The sequence below is a fragment of the Trichoplusia ni genome, chromosome 2, assembly GCF_003590095.1.
Source record: "Trichoplusia ni isolate ovarian cell line Hi5 chromosome 2, tn1, whole genome shotgun sequence".
Classification (NCBI taxonomy): domain Eukaryota; kingdom Metazoa; phylum Arthropoda; class Insecta; order Lepidoptera; family Noctuidae; genus Trichoplusia; species Trichoplusia ni.
Genome location: NC_039479.1, coordinates 14,498,661 through 14,520,819, shown reverse-complemented (window position 1 = coordinate 14,520,819; position 22,159 = coordinate 14,498,661). Strand labels below are relative to the sequence as shown.

Below are 22,159 nucleotides of genomic sequence, written 5' to 3'. Positions count from 1 at the left end.
TAACTCTAATCGAATATGGCTTTTATGGTCGTGTTTAACACGATTATTATATTTTAAGAGGGCCCATATGACTTGCACTTCGCGTATCGGAGCGGCGCGAGGTGTCGACCTGTCGAATAATAGCTTCGCGTCCAAACTGATTGATTAATGACGCAGCCGGCGAAAACAGACCGGCTACCTAATTAAATACTCCCGTCGGCAAGGATGGATGACAGGAATGTATGATGAACTGAACGTTTGACTGACGATTGATTTACCTACACACCTTTTTGTAACTCACAACCTTATGAGTTTCGATCTGGAGAGCGATTATTTTTAAAGCAATAACCGTTCTTGTTAAGGCATTGCAAGAGCACGAATCGTCTAAAAAATTGCTTCCTTGCACCAAAATACTATACTTATGATGATGATGATAAACATTGTGAAGATTAGTAGATTTCTTATTTATTCTTATTTATAAAAATGCAAATGTGATGAGAGCTATCTGCTCACGAAGTATAGTTTAAGCAAAAGGAGTTTTATATTACACTCAAACTACAAGCTGGCCGCTAAGGTCAGTTAAACAATGTTACCTCCTTTATAATCTGTCTACAAAATTATTTGTCGTGTTCGTATTTTGTGTCATGTTTTCATTTCGTTTCTGAAATTGCATACAACGGTAAACCATTGTAAAAATGGTTTACTTTCACACATCGGGAAACGTAAAAGTGCTCAGAAATATTGTTCTTGACTATGGGGCTGCAAGTGAGTTATCTCCATATGAGTATATGAAGACGTACATTGAAAAGTGTCCAGAAACCATTGAAGACACGAAACTGTCATGGATAGCGGAGACGTTTCTGAGTTACCACAGACATGGTCCATTCTTAAAAGAAATAGCAAATCACCTGTCCGAGGAACTCACATCCGATGAAGATCGAGATTACTTTACGATCATATTTCATGCTGTCACCTTTCAATTGGAACCCAAAGATATGCAATTTCTTTATAAGTGCCTCTTTAATTTAAGCAGGCCGCTGCTGAGTACATTTACAAAGTTTTTGAGTAACAATGAGGTGTTGACATTCATTTCACAAGTCGCTCAATCTAGTTACGATACTAGTTTTATAACAGACAAGATTATTGGGCCACTTTTTGAATGGCAGCCTTACATCAGTGATATGGCACATAATTATGCTGAATATGTGAAGAAGATGGAAAGTAGAAAATTGAAACCACCGACGGTACCAGTTCAACCTAATGTTTTAAACCGAAAAGGTAAGGACATACCTATACCACCTGTTCAGCCAAGTATGCCAGTAACCCCCCCAAATTCATTGCGCAATAAGAAGAAAAGAATGCTCACAAAAACTGCTATAGACCAAAAACTTAAACAAATCCATGAAAAAAATAAACAAAGGGCTGCTCATCTTTTAAATGATGTCAAAACTAAAGACTTTCATTACGCACAAGCAAAATCTGAAAAATATCACAAAAGAATCTCCAGTCTCAGAGACGAAATCGAATTCGAATGTTCTAAGCCGTTGCCTAAAACAAACGTGAAGGCTTTTGTAAAAAGTAGTGCACCTGTAGTTAAAGAAACCGCTGCGACGGTGAAAAGACTTAATAAAAGAATGCAATTAGTAGAGGAAGAGGAAGTGCAGTGGTTACAAAATGTTATGAAATGTTGTAGAAATACTACCAAAATTGATGAAATAGCAGAGCAGGACAGGCAAGAAAAAGAACGAGAACGATTATTGGATATAGAAAAAAAACATTTAATGGGTCAAATTACATATGAGGAAGCTGTAATCGCAAAAAAGAAATTACAAGAGGAGAACAAAAAGAAATACGAAGAATTTTTAAAAGAAAAAGAATCATGGAATGAAGAAATTGAACGTTGGCGAAAACTAGAACTGGAAAAAAACCGAAAGCAAGTAGAAAAACTGTCTCTAATAGAGCTCAGTCTAATTCAAGCTAAAAATGAAGTAACAGCAAAGAAAAAAGAAACAGCCGATAAATTAAAGAAGGAGTCTGAAATGGTTTTAGCAAAGGCCATGAAAGTGAAGCAGGAAGAGTTAGAACGTAGGATCAACATGATAAGAGAAATAAAAATTTTAGCATTGATTGCTAAACAAGCTAAAGTGCCTAAAATCATAGATTTAACAGAAACATCTGGATTGGGCTTGCTTTGTGAAATGTCCTTGGCTGAACTACAGGAAAGAATAAGTGCCATGAAGATGGGCTTAAAGGAAGAACTCGAAAAGAAAAGAATGGTAATAAAGGATGAAAATAAAGCCGCTAAACAGGACCTGGAAGAAACGAAAAGTTCAATTAAAAACTTCTTGAGCGAACGTGCACTATTACGAAAACACAATAAAAAGTCAAACTTAACTATAGTAGACCGTTCACCATCTAAAGAAATTAGTGATCTGAAAAAGATTCTAGAAGAGAAACGAAAAATACGGATCAAATTGAGTTCTTGATTGGTTCGTTATGTTAATGTAATAGTTGGATAACTGCTTATTTTCCTTGCCTTGTATTGTTGTTAAAATAATGAGAGGAAGGCGTTATTGTATACTTTACTTAAATTAAACTTTCTCAAAACTTTTTGTGGGTTTTTAGATTATTTGTTAGGACGAGTGTCCTTTCTATTACTAGGTATCCAACATTTTATTTACAGCTATTACAAAGCTTTTTTCCGGATATTTGCAAGAGTATATACTATAATAGTCATAAATAACTTACCCAGTAGGTTGATTGACTAACTCAATTGATAGCTTAATAAAGCTGTGTAGACTAATTTAGTTGGTCGCACCATTCATATTATCATATAAGCTCTGGAATGAAGATGTCATGATATAAATTTGTGTTAATTTACAGACTTACGAAGATATGGATAAGACACCCAGATAAATATTTTTATGAGATGCTCATCTTTTGGATTATAATTCCATTCTAATCAACTTATATTAAGGTATGGTATTTATAGTATCTTTAACTTCTGAGTCTTTTCTATTTATTTGAATAACGTTCTTTGTTATACAGTACATTTAACTGGTTTCTTCTGTTGGATCGTCTGTATCCTTTGTTATATTAAGTTTTATTTGATTTAGATACTAGGTAGGATATTTTGTATAAGTAAATAATTTTTTATTTTAGTTGTACGTGAAAGTTGTTTTTTATTTTATTGCCATTATAAAATTTCAAATTAACAAATTTTAAATGTGTCTTCAACAGATTGGGCTTTTATATGCATTTTAATTTAAAATTATCATTAAACGGTTTTCATTCACAATAGTCCGATCTTACACATGTTTACGTCTGCAGTGATGACGAAGTATAGTAGGAAGACAAATGGTGTCTCCGGGCGGGGCTGGATCGATGCGCACGCGTGAATTGGTTGCTGCACTTAATTAGTGCTCGCCGAACAGAAATATTAGTAATTGGAATTTATAGTGCAGATTTGACGCCTCGTTTGATATACGACAGAACGAATGCGACCTCGCTCACTATAAAATTATGCATAAATGCTTAAAGCCTTTGCACACTGGTACTGACGCTGCAAATTAGTTCGCCTGTTATCGTGCTCGAGGGAAAAACTACACAGCAAATTACATTCTTGTCATAATAATACAAAAGTACTATTTACGGCTTTAATATTTCCCAATGCATACACATTTATTATACGACATGATAATCCAATAATTGGACGTTTAACACACAATATGGATCACGTGACGACGTATCAGAATCGAAGAAACCTAGTCAATATAATTTGGATTAAGGTAATAAATAAGGCGGGTTCGCCCGTTCATTTGTATCAGCGTATAATTTAAATTCTTTAACGCCAATGTTCAAGATTACGCGGCGAGATAGAGGCGCGGGCGCCCGTGTCGCGGCGACAACCACCAAATAAATTTATATTTCCGACCGACACCGGGTTCACTTCTCTCTTTGTAGATAATTCGGCCGGTAACGTTGAATGACTCTATTAACAGCTTCCCTTTTTGGGATAAATGTCGACTTTAGGCAGCGTCGTAGCACGGTCTTATCTATAGTGTGGGATGACCAATGTTGGCCCAAAGTTACAACTTTATTGCTTTGGTTACGGTGCAAGTTTATTTTTTATTTCTAATAAATCAAGTTAATTGGTTTATGGAATTCTTGTATTTTGAGTATACATAATTTACTGATAGTCTACACTCGGTTTTCAATCATTTTTATTAGTAAAGTGATTAAGCATGCAATAGTCTATTTTTCATTAGTTTTCAAATCACGTGATATGTTATTATAATTAAAAGAAAACAATAAGTATTAATTGAGTGAAAGTATTTATTTCGCACAAAATTCATTAGCACTATAAATACGGCTTCCCATTTCAAGATTTACCTGATAAGAGTAAAACGTCAATAACCACCTAATTGGGAGAGAACACTCTGGCAGTCGGCCGAGCCCGTCCTTAGTGAGAAACAAATAAATATTGTATCACACAACGAGATAATTTGCCCGATAACTTAATGTGCTTACATTTCGAATCTGCTCATGATTTTATGGGAAACTATCACGTCTTACATTATGTGACTCAATATTAAGGTAAAATTGTTACCGGTTCTTTGAGAACATCATATTTTTAATCATAAAGTCACAATACGTGCGAACAAATAGTACCAATCGTCCTACGCGAACCGATAAACTTAATCGTTAGTGACACTCGTTTATATGGTAATTTAATTTTAAATCGATTATCGTTATTTTCGTATCGATCATCAATATTTGTATAACTAATTAAAATTTATTTTATTGTTGTAGTCAAAATGAGAAAACTTGTCGTTCGACTTATTTATGTAATCTATTCCCTTCATATAATTTAACTTAACTAGTTTTAATGAGCTTGTCGATTCAAGTGTATATTTTAAGACCTCGTAAAAATTAATTATTATTCGTTTTCTGATTCGATTTCAGGTAGCTTTAACGTTTTATATTACCATAAAATGCTGAACCGGAGGGTTTCATTAAGTGGTTTGATGCTTTAATAACTTTAATTCTCCCCTACGTATTAATCAGGCTTCATTCATGTACCGATTTTACGATAAAAATACCTTAAAAGATATTATTCGTGGAGATGGTCCGATATGCTCCTGCAGTTGAGTGCAAAACTAATTTTGTGTGTCAACCCAAAACCCTCAGACTCCTTATGGGCGCGACATTATTGCCTCCGTTGTAACTCTGCTCCGAGTGGGTATATTAAAGAATTTATGTTATGATTGCTCAGTCAATTTGCATAAAAATAATATGGGAGTTTTATGTGTGAATGATGTCATATCCTTCGGTGGTTTGTTAAGAAATGTGTGAAAACTTTAACATGGATAAATGTTGTTTTTGTAAGTTAACGCGATTATATATTAAATGAGGTTTGTGTTAATTTTTTTGGAAAAGTATTATTGCGAGAGATAAAAAGTAATGTTTGCGCGATCCGTTTTAAAAGATATCGGATTCACGCATTCTATATAGAGTTAAAATAAATGTGTTAAGAGTGTCAGTAACCTTAAAGTGTGGGCTAATGACTCTAAAATATATTATTGGTTATGATCGTAAAGCTATCAAATTATTTTAATATTTATGATTAGAATAATGTTATTAATTTATTCAAATCCATCACTTACAAACAGATACATACAAATCACTACAAATTAATTGATATAAGTCCACTAAGGCGTTGTAATGATAGTATTTCTTGCGCCATTACGTATAATCACGTGTTTGGTCATCGACGTAACGTCAGACCCTTCATATTATTATAAATCTATATCATCGATATTTATGAATCGTAATGTATTCAGAACTTCTACCTAACATATTATTTAGTTAGTATAAGAACTGCTGTAAATTGAGAGCATAGCTTCCTTGGTAATAAAAGACATAGAAACACCAAAAAAATGCAAGAAGTAATATTTTTTCCCCATCGCGAGGATACATAAGAGTTGGCATGTCAACAACTCTATCAACATCTAATCGTATTGATATGTCCGTTATTATTTTATCATTAGTTTATTTGAAAAAAATACAACGACTATTTAGACACCCTACAGCTCCCAGTATTAAAATAGAGAGCACTGCCAGAAGGTTATTATAATGAAATAGTTGTAAAATACCATAAATATGTACGCTTATAATCCCGGTTCATATCGGTCTGTATTAGCACTTTTTACGTGTTAAAGTATTGGTGAGATAGTGCGAGCGGTTCACACCACGCTCTTAATCTGAACAGTCCACGGGTGACAGCGCCGAGCCACGGGGCCGCGTATTTATGAAACGCCTTTCTTTTAAAGGATAAACGTAATTTTTAAGATATTTTTATTCATTTAATATAGAAAAGGTTGATTTATTTCTATATTAAATGGAGTCTACAGGAAAATATTTATTGGTGTTACAATTTATAAGCTCTTTTATTTTTATTTGTCAAATGTGGGCAGAACTTTTCAAGGTAACAGGAAAAAAAAAAATCAATAGTTTGTCAGTAAAATGGCAGTTTCAAAAAAGTAACGCTAAATGGGCCTTAATAAAAAATTAACTAAATTAAATTGTTTCATATCAGTCGATTTAAATTTAAACTCGTGATTTCTAAATTTTAATAATTTGTTTTCGTACCTATGGATATTTTATGTTACCTTTTCAATCTGTGAATCCCTGCCCCGTCTCAGCACATAGTTCGCATTAACGCGCCTTGTCCGCTCGGCGCTTCAAACGACGCACAAAATTTATAGTTATTGGGGCGGCGCGCGTACATGCATCCACACTCCGCGGCTATCACGCGCAACAACTTTATCGGAGCACCTCACTATTCTGAATAAACGTAACGACTTTATTTCATGTCCACGTGATTTTTACGACACACATAAATATGCTGTTTTGATTTGTCTGACAACTGTCCCATAGTGAATTATAAGCGTGGCTTCCATACCATTTAAAGGTTTTATCTGAAACTTTTTAAAGTGCTTTCACGTTCACTATATACCTATCTAGGTTTATGCCTTAATGGTACAAATACGATTTTAAACGATCTTTCTAAAATTGTACCTAGGAAAAATGTAGAAATCATAAGACCAGTCAATCACATTCAATTCAAACTATTTTCGTTGTATGCGTATCATGAATAATGGCTAATTAGCTAATCATTAACGTAGGTAAGTAATTTACACTATTTCTCAGTGAACAAAGTAAAAACACCTAGGTGCAATAATAAAAAAATAACTGAATATGATTTCTCCAAGACATCTAACAGGATTGTCAATTTATAAAACCGTCCAATTCAATAAAAAAATATTTAAGAATCATGTGAATAGCACAAGTTACAGAATAACACCGTCTCTACGCACGGCTCTAACATTACCGGGACAACGCCAATTTGTTAATGATATTAGATCTACATAATATGAACATTTAGCCGCAAAGTATAAATATTCGATATCAAGAGCCCCCGCTTCTAGGTTATTGTTACTTTCAAATCGATTTTTTATGCCTTACCTATGTTTATAATGAGGTCCAAAGCTATACATCTATATTGTTACCTTAATTTACGATTCCTTAAAATTAGTTCTGCGGCAATCAAATTGGATTATCGAGACCGTGTTTCTACTATATTCTTAAAGAAATATTTATCTAAACACTATAAGATACAATTTTCTGAGCAGTTGCTCAATCAAAACATTTTAGTTTCATAACACCTGGGAGGATATATCCCTCTTATTTCATTTAATTTGAAACATTTTTGGAAAACAAGTATTTTTATGCATTTATAAAAAATACAATTTCAGTTTTGCAGATTGTAATTTTGCTGGTAGAGTAACTATTTGATAGAAAAACTAATGAGGATTCTAGTCATCTGATGAGCATGGAATTATGTACTAGAAATAACATGGACCGTTTTGGTCAAGACACCATTTGGTCTTAACAGCTAGAGTCAAGATGAATCAGTATCAGCTGGCGATAGTATGGCTATCTAATAACTGGAGGTGTCACAGTAAGGTGAATCACAGGACCTCGAAATCCGTGAAAGTAGCAAATATTGTTGGTGTACCTAATGACAGACCGGCTATTGTTACTCCGGCCGACTTTTTGTGCCGATTCCAATCGCAGCTTTCACCGACTTGATTGCCGATATCCGGGAAGGAGTGAATCGGTAGATTTAATCACAATACGGAAAAAAGGGGATAATTGTCGCAATACGGGCAAAGGGCTGAGAATTATAACTCTATCTTTCGTGGACGTAATAACCGAGTAATTGCCGGATTCCAAATATATTTTTTAGACCAGATATGATATGGGATAAGTTATTATAATTATTGAAAATGCATTTATGTTTTTAATTTCTTCTGTAATGTTGGGATGTCCGCTCGTAGTAAAGCATTGTTCGACCGTTTTTCAGACGTCAAACTTGCATTGCCTTTCCTATTAACTTTTACGATGTAGGTTGTATTGGTAAGTTTGGAAGGTAATTCTTAACAATAATGAAAATGCTTTAATAGTCCGATTTTGATTCACTGTTGAATGTGGGACTCATACACGTCTGAGGAGCTTTTTATCTGGGGGCACGGCCGTGCCCCCACCAAGTCGAGCATTTATTTTTCTTGGTCCGTTCCCATTAATTCATGTTTAGGTACTTATTTAAGATTGAAGTAAACTTACGCCTCAAAATCTAAATTCTATTTTTTTTCTGTTATTTAATAGATTTACCTGAGTCAAAATTTAAAGGTGCTCAGGTACAGGTATACCTACTAGGTAAATAGTTTATTTATAGTTTATATATTTTATCTCAGTGTACCTTAAGCTTTTCAGCTCCAAAATAACTATGATATTGTGTATATTGATTACTCGCTTATAGAAATAAAACATGGTACAGTTAAAAAAAAATGTAATGAAGAGTTATACAGGTCACATACTGAAGGAAGCCAGATTTAGCACTAACCAGTGTCACAAGCAAGAGACAGACACTATATTAAAAAAATATGGAAATGATCGCCTTTTTTAGGCAGCTAATCAAATCAAATAATTGAAGTCGTCATTTAAAAGCATGTTTCTCTTCCTTCTCTATTCTTCTTCATCATACAATATACGGCGTTCTTAGAAGTATACTTACTGATTCCTATAAAAAGCTAACTCTAGTGGGTTTTTTAAGAGCCTACCCTTTTGTATCCTCCAGTGGCAGTCTCCTTCCACGATCTCTCGGGTACAATTCAAAAAATAACACGGATTCTGATTCCATTGATCATGGTAAATAAAAGATCTTGCGAAGTATTTAATCATTTATTTTCGTATTTTTGTAATTTTTAGGTACGCATGTAAACTGTTTCCTATATTTTACAATAATTATTCTTCTAATCAATAAATAGTATACAACGCTCATGTTTTAACAATATTTACAAAAATAACTACTTAAGGGCAACTAGGGCCGACACAACGTTAGAATGCAAAGTGCCCGTTAACGAATTCTATAAAATAGTGCCGAAATTATACATTTTAGTGACCTAACTCCTTGTCTAAATAACAATACTTTCATGTTTGTAATAATCTAAATTGGTGTAAATACATCTAAATTTGTTTTATTCGTTAGATATGAAGAGCGTTAGGAACTTTTTTTGTCTCCTGATATCATAGTGTTTACAATTGATAATACTTTGGTTTACTCCTTCGAAGTATCACAACTCAATACAAACCAGTTAGTATCCGTGTCCATACATTGCTTACACATATTGCGCTAGGGTCCACTGAGCAACTTCAACCATTGAAAGGCTACAACTACAAATTACCATTAGTACCTTTACCATGACCTCGGACAGGTTACCCAGCAGACTGCCGGGTGCACCCCAGAACAAAACATTTAACAACTCACCAACTATTCTCTTATTTAGGTACCATTTAAACGGGATAATTTGTGCATCGTTAAAATTAATCATTCTCATCTTATTTACACTAATTAACAAATCGAATATCTACATAGGTATTTACATTAATTTACAAACTAACTGGAGTATTAGCACTCTAGAATCTTAATTTACATAATTATTCGGAACATGGACATTCGATAGGAATGATAATTGTAATACTTTATGTAGGTAAATAAATAAATTATGACTGTTTATCAACGATCATGTTTAGTGAGCTGTAGCGGCAGATCGTTGTTCGTGGCCCGCTGTCGGCACGGGCTCGGCGATCGAGACTTCCGAGTGGTCTTCTCCTCGTTGTCGCTCTCGTCGTGCACGTTGATCTCCTCGTCCGAGTCCGAGTGAGACTCATAGCCACGAGCTAGCTGAATAGACTGAGCAGCCAGAAGCGCCGCAGCGGCTGAGTGCGGGACGAGTGACTTGAAGGCGCTGTTCTCTAATGCCGGATGTGGCTTAAAAGCGCTTGCATCGAAATTCGTCTGCTGAGACAGAGCTTTCAGTGCGTTAGCATCGAACTGTTGGTGCGCGAAAGCCTTCAGGGCGTTTGTGTCCTGATGTGAAAGAGCTTTGAAGGCACTATTTTCGCCGCCCATCTGCGGGGTGTGGAAGGGGGCGCGCGCGGGAGACAAGGAGCGCGAGCGGGAGCGGGAGGGGGAGTGGGGGAGGCGGTGCGGGGGCGAGCCGCCACCGCGCTTCAGGAGGTTCATGCGCTGGTGGCGTCTCCACTTGGCTCGTCTGTTGGAAAACCAAACCTGTCAGTAACGGTAAATAAAAATGATTAGTATTCTGTCTTCATTGAGTTAACATATTCAATAATGCAAATTGGAAAGAAATGACAATTTAGATCTGATAACACGGAGTGTTTAATAGATTGATTTATGTATTTATTCAAGAGGTCAAATAGATTAGTGATCATTACCTGAACTCGTGCTTCCGATAAGGAAGTTTTTGACGCCAGCCTTTCTCTAGTGGAGACGCAGGGGTAGTGAGATTTTTCGAATTCCTTCTCTAACTCTTCAAGCTGGTCTTGACTGAAAGTCGTGCGGTTTCGTCTGAACTTTGGTTGTTCTCCGTCTAAAGAGCCGGAATCATCGCCGTCTACGTCTGTTTGGTAAAAAGAGTCACGAGTGAGTAAGAATTTAAACAAAAAACTTTACGGTGTTTTAAATTTATACGCTTTAACCTTCGATCGATTCTTACCGATTAGTCCACGTCCCGAACCGAGGAACCCTTGGTTCATATCAGGATGAGGTACCCCGGTGGGAGGGCCGGGTACGCCAGGTGGTAGGGGCAGGCCGCCTGGAGGCCAGACGCCAGCGCCTCCAGCCCAGGGGAAGGCCCCGTACGGTGGAGGAGCAGCATACAGGCCGTAGCCCGCCGCTCTAGCAAATTCTGCCGCTGCACGCTCTGCGGCCCTGTTCCGGAGTATCCTGTTGATGGACGACACGCTGGGGGCTGTTGCATTCGTACAAACACCTGTTGACAAGCAAACAGATTATAAAAACTGGCTGGCATACAAATACTGCGATTTTGAAATAGGCCTATCTACCTACTGGAAATTACTTTATAGTATAATACTATAATAGTTTTGCTGGCTAGTTAAACGATCTATAAGATTATTATTAATTTTGATTTAATTTAGAATCAAACAAAACATGATTACAACAACACACTAGTGAATGTTGTTTTTCAAGTTAAGTAATAACGTCGATGGTTATACTCAAATGGTTTCACTGAGCTGTATTTAATGTTAATACCACCTTGCTAGCAACATTTCGCTTTGAACACGAATATAACAATTATGTAGTGCAGTTTTGAAACTCGATGTCTCTTAGTAAACGCAATGTTAATGCACGTACAATGTGCATATTACCCAGAGCGCGTTAAAACCGATGCGTCATTGGTCGCATTTTAAAATCGCTGCCCATTATAACATTAAGTAATGACATAACTAGCTTATGCCACGCCACGAGGTACGCGTCACAATAATAATAAATATTAAAGTATTAAAAAAGTGCAGTGCCAACAGAGTCATTGCGTTTCAATTTTATTTTTTTAATGCATGATGAGTGTTATTTGAAAAATGCCTTGTAATATTTTCGCTGTGTACATACTTATATCAATATAAATATGTTTTTTGTCTCTGCAGTTCTATGCAGGATACCAAGCACGAGCGTCGAGCATATTATTTTTAAGCTTTGCTTACTAACCAGGAGCATAATCATAGACTTTATTACACAAAAATAGACCGTTGATGTCTGATCTTTTCTCGTTCTGTCACATTTATAATAATTTATTGTAACGTAAGCTAAGTATGTTGCCGAGTTAAATGCGTGCAGAGAGATCGCGTGCCGGCGCAGCCTTGGAGAGACATCCCATGTAATTTTCAGGAAACAGTCGGAGTAAGTGCCATAATTTAATCATAGCCTGTCCGAGTGTAATTGTCGTAGGTTTCGTTGTCGAGCTACTGAACTCACAAATATTTCAAATAACTCCTGCTTGCTTTATCATGACAGTTCTCAATGGTATTGCTTAAATGGATGCGATAATGCCACAAATATGAAAAAGTAAATATTTACCTATTCGCGTATCGATAGGTATACAACACGCGCATTACATTTGATTCGTTATAATGGTCCTACTAGGTTTGTATATGTAACCAACATAACCACTTACTTGAATGTCTAATAACGGATGGACTCTTAAACAATTTTCAAACGTAATAGTATAACTGGTTGTAAAGCCGTTGTATTACCTACTGACACTTTGTCGTATTAATGTTCAAAGGCAATTTTCCGCATTTACGTCGAATAGATCCATTCCATTTATTGCTAACCTGTCATTTAGGTTGATACTAACTCGTGACAATTATATCCAGGAACAATAATTGAACCTAATTGCTTAATGAACGTTGTTCACGTGTGCGAATAAAGACGTTTTCTACGCATTTAGGTACCCCGCCTTTCAGGTACTAATAGAAACACGGCGACTGGGCAATGGTTCGCTGCGCAGACGGTGATGGCGATAGGTTTCAGGCGTGAATCATAATTATAATAATAACAAGATGAGACTATCGCGATTTATAAAGATGGATTTAAAGTCACCGTTGGTAATGAAGCTCTATTGTGAGTCAGTCCGGCGCGCGTCAGCGCAACCACCGCTTGACGTATCAAATAAAACACAAAACGTACCTGTTATAATTTACTCAAAACACAAAGCCTTATATAGTATAATGGTAATGATCAGTTGCGCGGCTTGGTTCATTGTTAGCACGTCGAAAAGTATAAAAAGGTGCCCTCTACACAATTTGTTTGGCTTGTAATCGGTGAGTTAAGACGAAGGCCCAATAGAAGCGCCCGCCTTCTGTGCCGCATTGGACGTCAAAAGCTTGATATGGCTGAGAACAGTATAATGGTGACTAGTCATCACTTACCAGCCGAGATCTCTAATTATAATGAAAGCAGCAGTTTTTCAAAAGAAAACAAACCGTAGAAAATCTCTTAAGGTTTTGTGGGAGCTCAGCGACGCGTCGCCGCTACTTAATCTACTTTTCTATTCTTTTAAATGACAAAAAACTTCAATGATCTTTAACTGAACAGTTAAATTGGTTTTTGTCTAGTAACAAGCACGTAGCCTATCGATAGTTTCGATCGACATCGTTCTAAGCGGGCGTGTTTTCAATTTGGATAAGTCGATAATTTTGTTACAAAAACTTTCTTGAAATGCATTGCTGTCAATGATCTGATAACATATTATTTTGATAGCCTGAGTACAGTGCAAAATAAGTTCCTTTTGACCGTTTAATTGCATTCAGTTTTCCTGGTATCAGTCGCGTTGTACTAAAAGTCTCACACGGGACGTCGGGCGATTGCTGGTCAGAGTCGTATTTGTTTAGAGCAAGATCATTATCCATCAACAGGTTGCAGGTGGGAATGCGATATCTATAATTGTTCTTTTAATGATTTGGGATCGGGCCCGGGTCCTACATGCTTAGTCACGGCCATGCAATTTGTCTAAAGTCGTTTAATCATGATTAGTCACAATAGGGTCCGCTTCTATTAAAAGGTTAGATGTCTACAACATAAAGAGCATCTTATACATCAGTACCCAGGGGCTGTCGGTAACGGCACAATTAAATGCTTCGTTGTTTTTTCTTGTTCTATCATTATACGGCGGAAAGCGATTAATTATCGAATTAACAACTTTTGTACGTGCGCGCTTTAGTAACAAAAACAAAAGCACTTATTTGCAGAGACTAGCTCTCTACAAATTACGCGCTCTTGTTTTTGTTGATATTATCAATTACGATTTACAATATTAACCATGTACATATATGTGTAACGAATAATCGAATTGAGATACGCTTCGGGTTCTTCACTATTAACATCGAGCAAGTGATTTAGTTTCCCATGGCAACCTAATAAAAAGCAAATTGGTTTAAAAATCTTAATGTTTCTGCGTCGGAGTGTTGTTAGTTGGTACCTGCTTAAAAGCGTGGCATGTCCAAAGATAAGGCACTCCGGCGCCGTCTGGCTATAGACTGTTTAATCGGGTTAATTTATCGATAATTGACGGAAAACCTTTTTGTTTGTAATGCCGGGAAGTAACAGTAATTGTCACGCCTTTGAAGATTTACGCTCGTTTCTAAATTGAGACATTAACAGTCGGATCTCGTGCCTAATGGTTTGGAATGAATTTGTTTGTTTGTTTTACTTATACCGGTTCTCGGATACGTTCGGGTGGAAACGCGACGGATGTCGGATTCTATCGAACCACGCTAATTAGTTTTAGACAATCTTATAAACGACGACGTAATTAATTAGCTAGACATTTATTCGGCGAAATTGTCTGTAACTTGTATTTAACATAAATGTCTACATGTAGTCAGTTTGGACAGACGTTATTTACGACTCGTGAAGGCTAAAAACTAGACTTTGATAAATTTAAAGTATACTTCAAATTCCTTGATGACCAATTAGAATTACAGATATAACCAATTTTAAGCTGCATTTATTTAATGAATAATCTGGGTTTAACTTTGTTTTATAGTTTATGTATAGGTTTTGACTATATTGCTAAATTGAATATAATACCAGGGTTTGGATCGAAATACAAGCTCGCAAAATAAATTCAATAATATTCAATTATAATAATTTTGGCGCATGCCTAGATATCCAGTAAGGAATTTTGTAATTTAGTAATTTAAGTGCTTTGCAACTAGCAAAACCAATACAAAATAGTATGGTACTGGTACTCTATTCGTTCACTATTTCTTCTGCTTTAGGTTTTTGAAAAGTGAATTGCTTACATCTAAAGAGGTTGACTAAAGGCCGTAAATTTGTCGCTAATTATGTAGTTAATAATTTTTCTTCAACAGTTAGTTTGTGATAGAAGAGCTTTCATCAAAGCTCAATTTTAATTTGAAGGTGATTAGACGCTTCCTTGACTACAGTCGCTCCAAAATAAAAATCACGTCCTCATCGAACGTCTAGAACCAGTTAACGAATGAGTGGCGTCACGTCGTCTAAATGAATTATAGTTGGCTTTATGGGGAACATAAAACGATGAGATCGGATGCAATCAAGCGGCACCCGCCGCGTCGACTGAGTAAAAAGGTGTCTGTACCTCCAGGGGGCCTCGCGCAACCGTTGCGCTAAACGTCTACCCTACGCACACGCGCCTCCACTCGTTTCAATTAGCTCGCAATGGCCAAAGTCACAAAAGATGTGCCAACCCGCAATGAATAATCGCACTGCCTACATCTAACTCCCATATCATTTGATTAACAACCTGCGCCGCAACAATTAAACCTGAATGAACACTCTCAAGCGAACGTAGCCTACAGCATTACTAAACGAGATTATCGAATCGAAACCATTTAGCTATGTAGGTACAGATACTATTCTTGTGCAACTTTCGTCACTTTCAAAACTCACAAAGCCCATTAGGTAATTCAATAACACGACAAAGCATAAGCAAAAACCGATCTATACATTTTTTACAGGCGTACAAGCGCCGATTAAAGGGTCTCCAGAACCGAAATCTGAAATCATGACCGTAACCCTCCCGACGCGGCGATGGCGAGCAACACTGTTGATGTGATACACTGCTGGGAACCAATTTAATGCTGTAACAAATCAATAAATGTATCGGTTTATTGGAAGCTGTGTAGAGATCGATTTGATTTATTTCGACCGTACAATAACGGCGAACGAGGTGGGACCTTGTTAGTAAATGTCAAAAGAGTAACAAAAAACGCTCGCTTTAACTGGTCCCGTAGTATCGTTATGGAAATGGAAACAAACCACATTACTGATTAGAAATGTGAATTTTGAGATGACGGCTAAACGCGTCTCATAAAAACAACATTAACAAGAAATAATAAATTATAAAAGTGTTTTTATGGCCGACGAAAACATTTTAACACCCCAACCGTAAAGTTACTCGTCATCCGTTTCGCTAATTAATCGGCGCCAGCCAATAATTCGAGGCTCAACATAACCCATACAGTTTGTGGGCTAAGAATGCAATTAATCAAAATATGGTCAGTAGCTAGAGCCGCCCGTAACGCCTCGTAAACCGATATCGATTTAGTAGATAAGTTGCGCAAGCCATTGTCCAAAACTGCTTCGTCACGGCTAACAAAGACGGTAGTGGATACCTTATTAAAATTTAGCCGGCTTCGATGAGCTGCTCTGTTTTAATAACTGCTCTTCGGAAAACGATCGACAGACGAGCACCGCTCTCGAGTGGTTGCGTTTTTGACACATTCCTTTTGTAGTCGACGTTTGTATAAATATTAAGTTAAAATAAATTGGATCGTTCGGAACGTTTCATATTTTTATAAGTAATGTGAAATTTGATGGATTTTTTACTGTAACAAATATCTTTTTCTATTGACAGTAAAGTGTTATGATTGGTAGTTATCCAACAACGGGCTATTATGTTTTGTAAACGAAAAATTATGGTTAAATAAATTAATTCAATGTCGACGTACGTGCGTATAGTGCTGATGTAAATTTAATCAATTTCACTAAGTTGAATAGATGTCCATTGCTGAGCACGCTTTTGTGACAAAGGGTTCAATTCACTCCGATCATTTTGTTGTAATTTCAATTAAAATTCTATGACACATATTTCTGTACTCGGCTATAGACCTACGAACGGGCGAATTTTAGAAAGCCATCCAAATGGGTAGAAACTGATTCGACTAAATGATTCCTATATAGCGTTTGAAAATTTGATTTTATTTCGAGTGAAAAAAAGCTCTGGAATTTGATGATACTGCTTACAGTTATTGTTTTGGGTAACGGCTCTTTGGTAAATTGATTTGAGGCCGGTACTAAACAGGATGCGCTGAAAAATTATTACACAAGTATTTGTTTGATCTACAATGATTGCAGCTATTGAGTGTGAGTGTCTTTGTGCGTATGAATGTAATGCTTGTGGAACCCCGCGACACAAGGACTAAATTACTTATTGCGGAACTCGTTCAAAGAAACCTAGCAATGCGGTATATTTTAATTTCTATGAAATTTTGAGACTAACTAGGCTCTTTCCAAAAAAGGCAGTTCTAGTAGATGAATATTTCTGTAATAGTAATAGTTAGTTATTCGGGGCTCCAAGAGCAGCAGGTGGTCCGCCGGTCAACACACTTTGATACACCGAAACCATCGACAGATCTAATGGAATCAATCATAACTACAACCCTGGCTGGATGGGATCGAGCATTCAAATATTGTGAATGACATTCAATCTGTGTTAAATCGTAACAGCAAAAGATAGCTGTAAATTTATTTAAATACAGTAACATTTACGACAAATATGTGAGCATTTACGCAAAACAACCGACTGACGTGGGATCGCGTGCAATTTTCGCATACAACAGAGGCATGAGCGCTCACTGCGCCCGAGCAATTATTTTAAACACATTTCAACAAATGACGATAATGTCAGCCGGCCGCAGAGATAAGAACAAAAAAACATAAAAAATAAAAGCGTTCACTGAGCAATTGTTCAACCCCATGTTCGTAAAAACGCATTCACATGCTTGCTATGATATTACTCAAAAATGAACCTACTCCTGCACTTTATCGCCTCCAACTTTAAGCTGTTTAAAAAAGTGTTACGTAAAGTAGGTCTATACAACTTTAAATAAGATATTAAATTTCTCAGTAAATCATTTTATAATATTTAGGCTGACCTACAAGAAATGTTTTCCAAGTATTAAAATCATGTAAATAAAACGTGTTTTATATAGACGTTAACCCAATCATGTGCTCTGAAGTTACGGCGCCCCCTGCGGATTTAATGGCTGCGAACCAATTTAACAACTCAGTTTAGCACAGTGTTTCCCATCAAGAATGTTATCGTCTCCTAATCCGGTCCCCACTGATATCGTAAACCAGAAGTGGTCTTGTAAGCAAAACCTGTTCCAGCGCGATCGCACGCACCCTACCGAACTAAACTGCACTAGAGAAAACATCAAGCCCAACAAAGTCCTTTGACGGGGAATGCTTTAATGACTTTTAATTAGATTAGCAATTTTGAACTTTAAATCTTTGTACATTTGGATGAGAATAGCTCGACCGGAATGTAGGCGCTTAAACTGTCTTTTGTTTTAGTTGGCGCTGCTTAACGTCACGCATGGGCACGAGAGGTGTCGTTGTTGCAATTATCGCAATTGGCTCGTTGGCCTCTGAGCTAAAGACGCCCATCGTACTCTAAGATATGTGTGCGCATGTTCGTGTGTCGTGGTAACATTACAGACCGGGACATTTCAGTGAATATCCACTCTAATCGTTACGTTTATGTGGTATGACTGCGAGAGCAGACTGTTCGCAAATAGTAACAGACTGCAGTTGATTATAAACATAATTACGGAATCATAAAATATATATATTAAAATCCGAATGTTACTCTAGAAAAATAAAAAATAATGAGTATAAACTGAATAATAACCTAAAAATTGTGGAAATTTATATTTTTCATCAGAGGAAATTAGTGTTTTTATTTTAATTTAATACCATTATAATATAAATATAGTTGCATATGCGTAACAACGACATCTTTATAATCAAAGCCCTCGGCTATAGTGACACATTTATTGTGCAGTTGGCTGCGGGCCCGCGGCACTACGAGACATTTTTTATTTATTGGTCTTTATTGCGTAGAATTTTGTCAAAGTTGTTTCATTTGATCTCGAGATCAAAGCGAAACGGATTGACATAATTTCCAACATAATATATGCTATGGTTAACGATACAACGGGCATTAAACTTCAAGATTAGCTGGCTAAACTTGGATTAATTTTAATCGGCTATTAACATTCCAGGAATCTCCGGGGTTTAAGGCAAAACAAATTTTGCAAAATAAAATTATAACGTCTTTCAAGCAAATGCAACATCAATCGATTTTTCAGATTGCTGTTTATGAAGAATACATTTTCTCATCATAAATAATTATTCTGTAGTAGGTCGTCAGTTCAGCCACCACAACCCTCACCATTGACTACGTTGTGCTACCCTAAGACGGATAAATGCTTGAAAAGCGGTAAAACATTTTAACAGTCGGCCAACCAACCAAACCATTATACCCCTGCATGTTATGACACCAAAAATACGTACTGAGAAAAACAATTATTTATTATTGGTTTTCATATTTTCGTTTAGCCGGCTATAAAACGAATTAAAAACTTCGGATTGGCGGTGGAAGCCTGAACTCACCGACCGCATACATAACGTAATAATACCTGAAGCATTGTTTGCTCGCACATAGACACAAAATCCAATAGATGTTCTCATATTACAGTATATCCGCTGTCAGCAGTTGCGGCCATTACAAAACTATCAGACCATATTCGGGCGTGCACTTCAAAGGCTTTGCCTATTTACCCTCCCAAAACTGTTTGACACTCATCTAAAGTTCATTACTCAAATACGTTAATCCTATAATTAGATAAGTGTTTGGTTTCTGTGTACACAGAGCGGTTCGCAGTTTGTTGTGATGACCTTACTACACCTTACACATTCTATTTTAAGTGAAACGAAAATTAGATTAACGGAAATTTATTATCAGCATTATTTTTTCGTTTTCCGTAAAAGTGCCTATCTAGCTACTTACATTAAAGTATTTAGGTACTTTAGTAGTAAATAAACGAATTTCGAACAGAAACGATTTTCATAAGTACCCTTATAGAGCGCAACCAATAAAGCTCTAAACTTTAAAATACGTTAAAATAATAGCTTTGTAGTGAAGTCACCTTTATCTTAGTCAGGTAGGAAAATCCTTCAGCGAAACCAGTTACAATTCGCACGTCACACAGATATATCAAAACACGTCTCGAGAACGCTCATCGAGTTAATAACAATCAGTAAATTGCCATGAATTATTTTAATAAGGTAAGTTGGTTATAATAGTTCGATGATCAGACGGTTCTATATCGCGTGGAGTGCGCGCACGCAACGCCTGTAACATGAGCTGCTCACCGGTATTACGCGACGCTTGTTTGTTAATAATAACTGCCGACGACTAGACCCAACATTTAAACTGAACTCGAGGTCTTAACATTTTGATATTATATTCACACTATATTTAGAAAGAAACTTTAAATTGATTGACAGGGCAGGTTTTAATTCGAATTTAAAAAAGTAGAGTTAGATTTTCTGGAATTTTGCTAATAATAATAGGTATACATTTTAACACTGGATACTAACTATTATTCCAATATTATTGAAAACGGAATGACCCGAAATCGTTGATAATGCGTGTGTTTGAATAAGGTGTATTATGCCTAATTGGTTTTGTCCGCGCTCCATGATGCATCGTGACAATGGCCAATACACACTTGCCTCTCTCAGACACGATTGAATTGTAACCGCTAAAGCTCTATTCAATCACTATCAAATATAAGGCGACATGAAGACAGACAAAAAGTAAAAATAATTGAATTTTTATAAAGACGTTCAGTCTAAAGAGGTTTACATGATATCTTTTGTAGAGCTTGTTGACCCAGACGCATGTTTCAACAGATACTATTTTTGTGGCGTGATAGTATGGTTTCAATCCTGCCACCAAAACCAAATAAAGGATGATTTTAAAAGTGTATGGAAGACTCAATATAATTACCGCTTATGTTAAACTTAGGTAAATATCAATATCCTATATTCAAGGAAGATTAAATATCAACAAATTCTATCAAAATCCTATATTAGTGAAAGGTTTTCGTGTAATGTCAATAGATGGCGTTACAGCCATCGTCCTATACTGTTTGTAATGGAAAATTAGAACGGCTCTATATTTTGTGATGACGCCGTAATTCAGGTAGACATAACTCCGACTAGTGGCTTACCATCGTTTCAAATAGAAACAATCAAGAAAATAATTTTCCCTGCACAAAATACGGGACTAATATAATTACAAAATGGCTCGCCTAACAATGTCACGTGACGTTCGCGGGTGCACGATGAATGAGCACAGTTACATCGGTCCATCGTGATCGCCCACAGCATTCATGGCACACGCATCATGCCATACATCTTATAGACCTACAGATAATGCCCATAATTGTTTGTTTGTTTGAAAATCATAGAGTTCGACGGATAAGACAAGGCACAAATAATTTGTGCGTTTTACAGAAAAATAAGATATCATGGTTTTTCAAACAACAAAAAGCGTTTATTCACACGCTCACTTCAATCTTTAACTCATATTTTGTACTTAATAATATTGATTATTTAGAATAGAATAGGGTAGGTGTAAGGCTAATATAATAAAAAAATCTAAAGCTAACTTTAATCATCATACGTTTTCTGTTTACGTGGTAAAAGAAAATATACTTCTGCGATATTTTTTTTTGGAACACTGTCTGACATATTTTTTTATAGCCAAGTTTCAAATTCTCAATGTTATAACTACATATAACTGAGAATCTTTATGTTCCCTTTATCTGCTGCCTCAAACCATGTCAGATCAATTAGAAAAATATTCATCGAAGAAAACCTCATTTACTACGTAATTGCCTTTTAAGTTATTTACTTGTTTTAGTACAAAAACGACCAGTGTTAAGTCCAGCGCTGAATTTAAAATTGCATGAGCAAGCAACAGAGTTGAGACATTTACTCGTTTCCTAGCACAATTACATGTCAGCTATACCTACCGTGCCCCTGCAGCCATTTTCTACAGTTAATTGGTTTAATAATATACACAGTAATGTTAATCGTTCTGGGGTTGTCGAT

At 36.3% G+C, this 22,159-nt stretch overlaps 2 protein-coding genes across 4 annotated transcripts in view; one reads left to right on the top strand and one right to left on the bottom strand.

Annotated features, from left to right (window-relative positions):
- Positions 1-563: 563 nt before the first annotated feature.
- Positions 564-2,591, top strand: LOC113508335 (cilia- and flagella-associated protein 99-like). Its single transcript, XM_026891304.1, has one exon. The coding sequence runs from the start codon at positions 675-677 to the stop codon at positions 2,463-2,465; it is 1,791 nt and encodes a 596-aa protein (XP_026747105.1). The 5' UTR covers positions 564-674; the 3' UTR covers positions 2,466-2,591.
- A 6,269-nt stretch (positions 2,592-8,860) lies between these two features.
- The window catches only part of LOC113508337 (paired box protein Pax-6-like), a 33,947-nt gene continuing 20,648 nt past the window's right edge, over positions 8,861-22,159 (bottom strand). For 2 of the 3 annotated variants that reach the window (XM_026891308.1, XM_026891309.1), the window contains exons 4-6: positions 11,124-11,399; positions 10,843-11,027; positions 8,861-10,675 (exon numbers count right to left, since the gene is read on the bottom strand). In XM_026891308.1, the coding sequence (XP_026747109.1) occupies positions 10,121-10,675; positions 10,843-11,027; positions 11,124-11,399 (1,016 nt within the window). In that variant the 3' untranslated portion in view covers positions 8,861-10,120. The remainder of the gene's footprint in view (positions 10,676-10,842; positions 11,028-11,123; positions 11,400-22,159) is intronic. The other variant, XM_026891310.1, reaches the window with a different exon arrangement.

Bases quoted from the DNA above. Each gene is read 5' to 3' on its own strand.
- LOC113508335 (XM_026891304.1), top strand. From the start codon at position 675: ATGGTTTACTTTCACACATCGGGAAACGTAAAAGTGCTCAGAAATATT.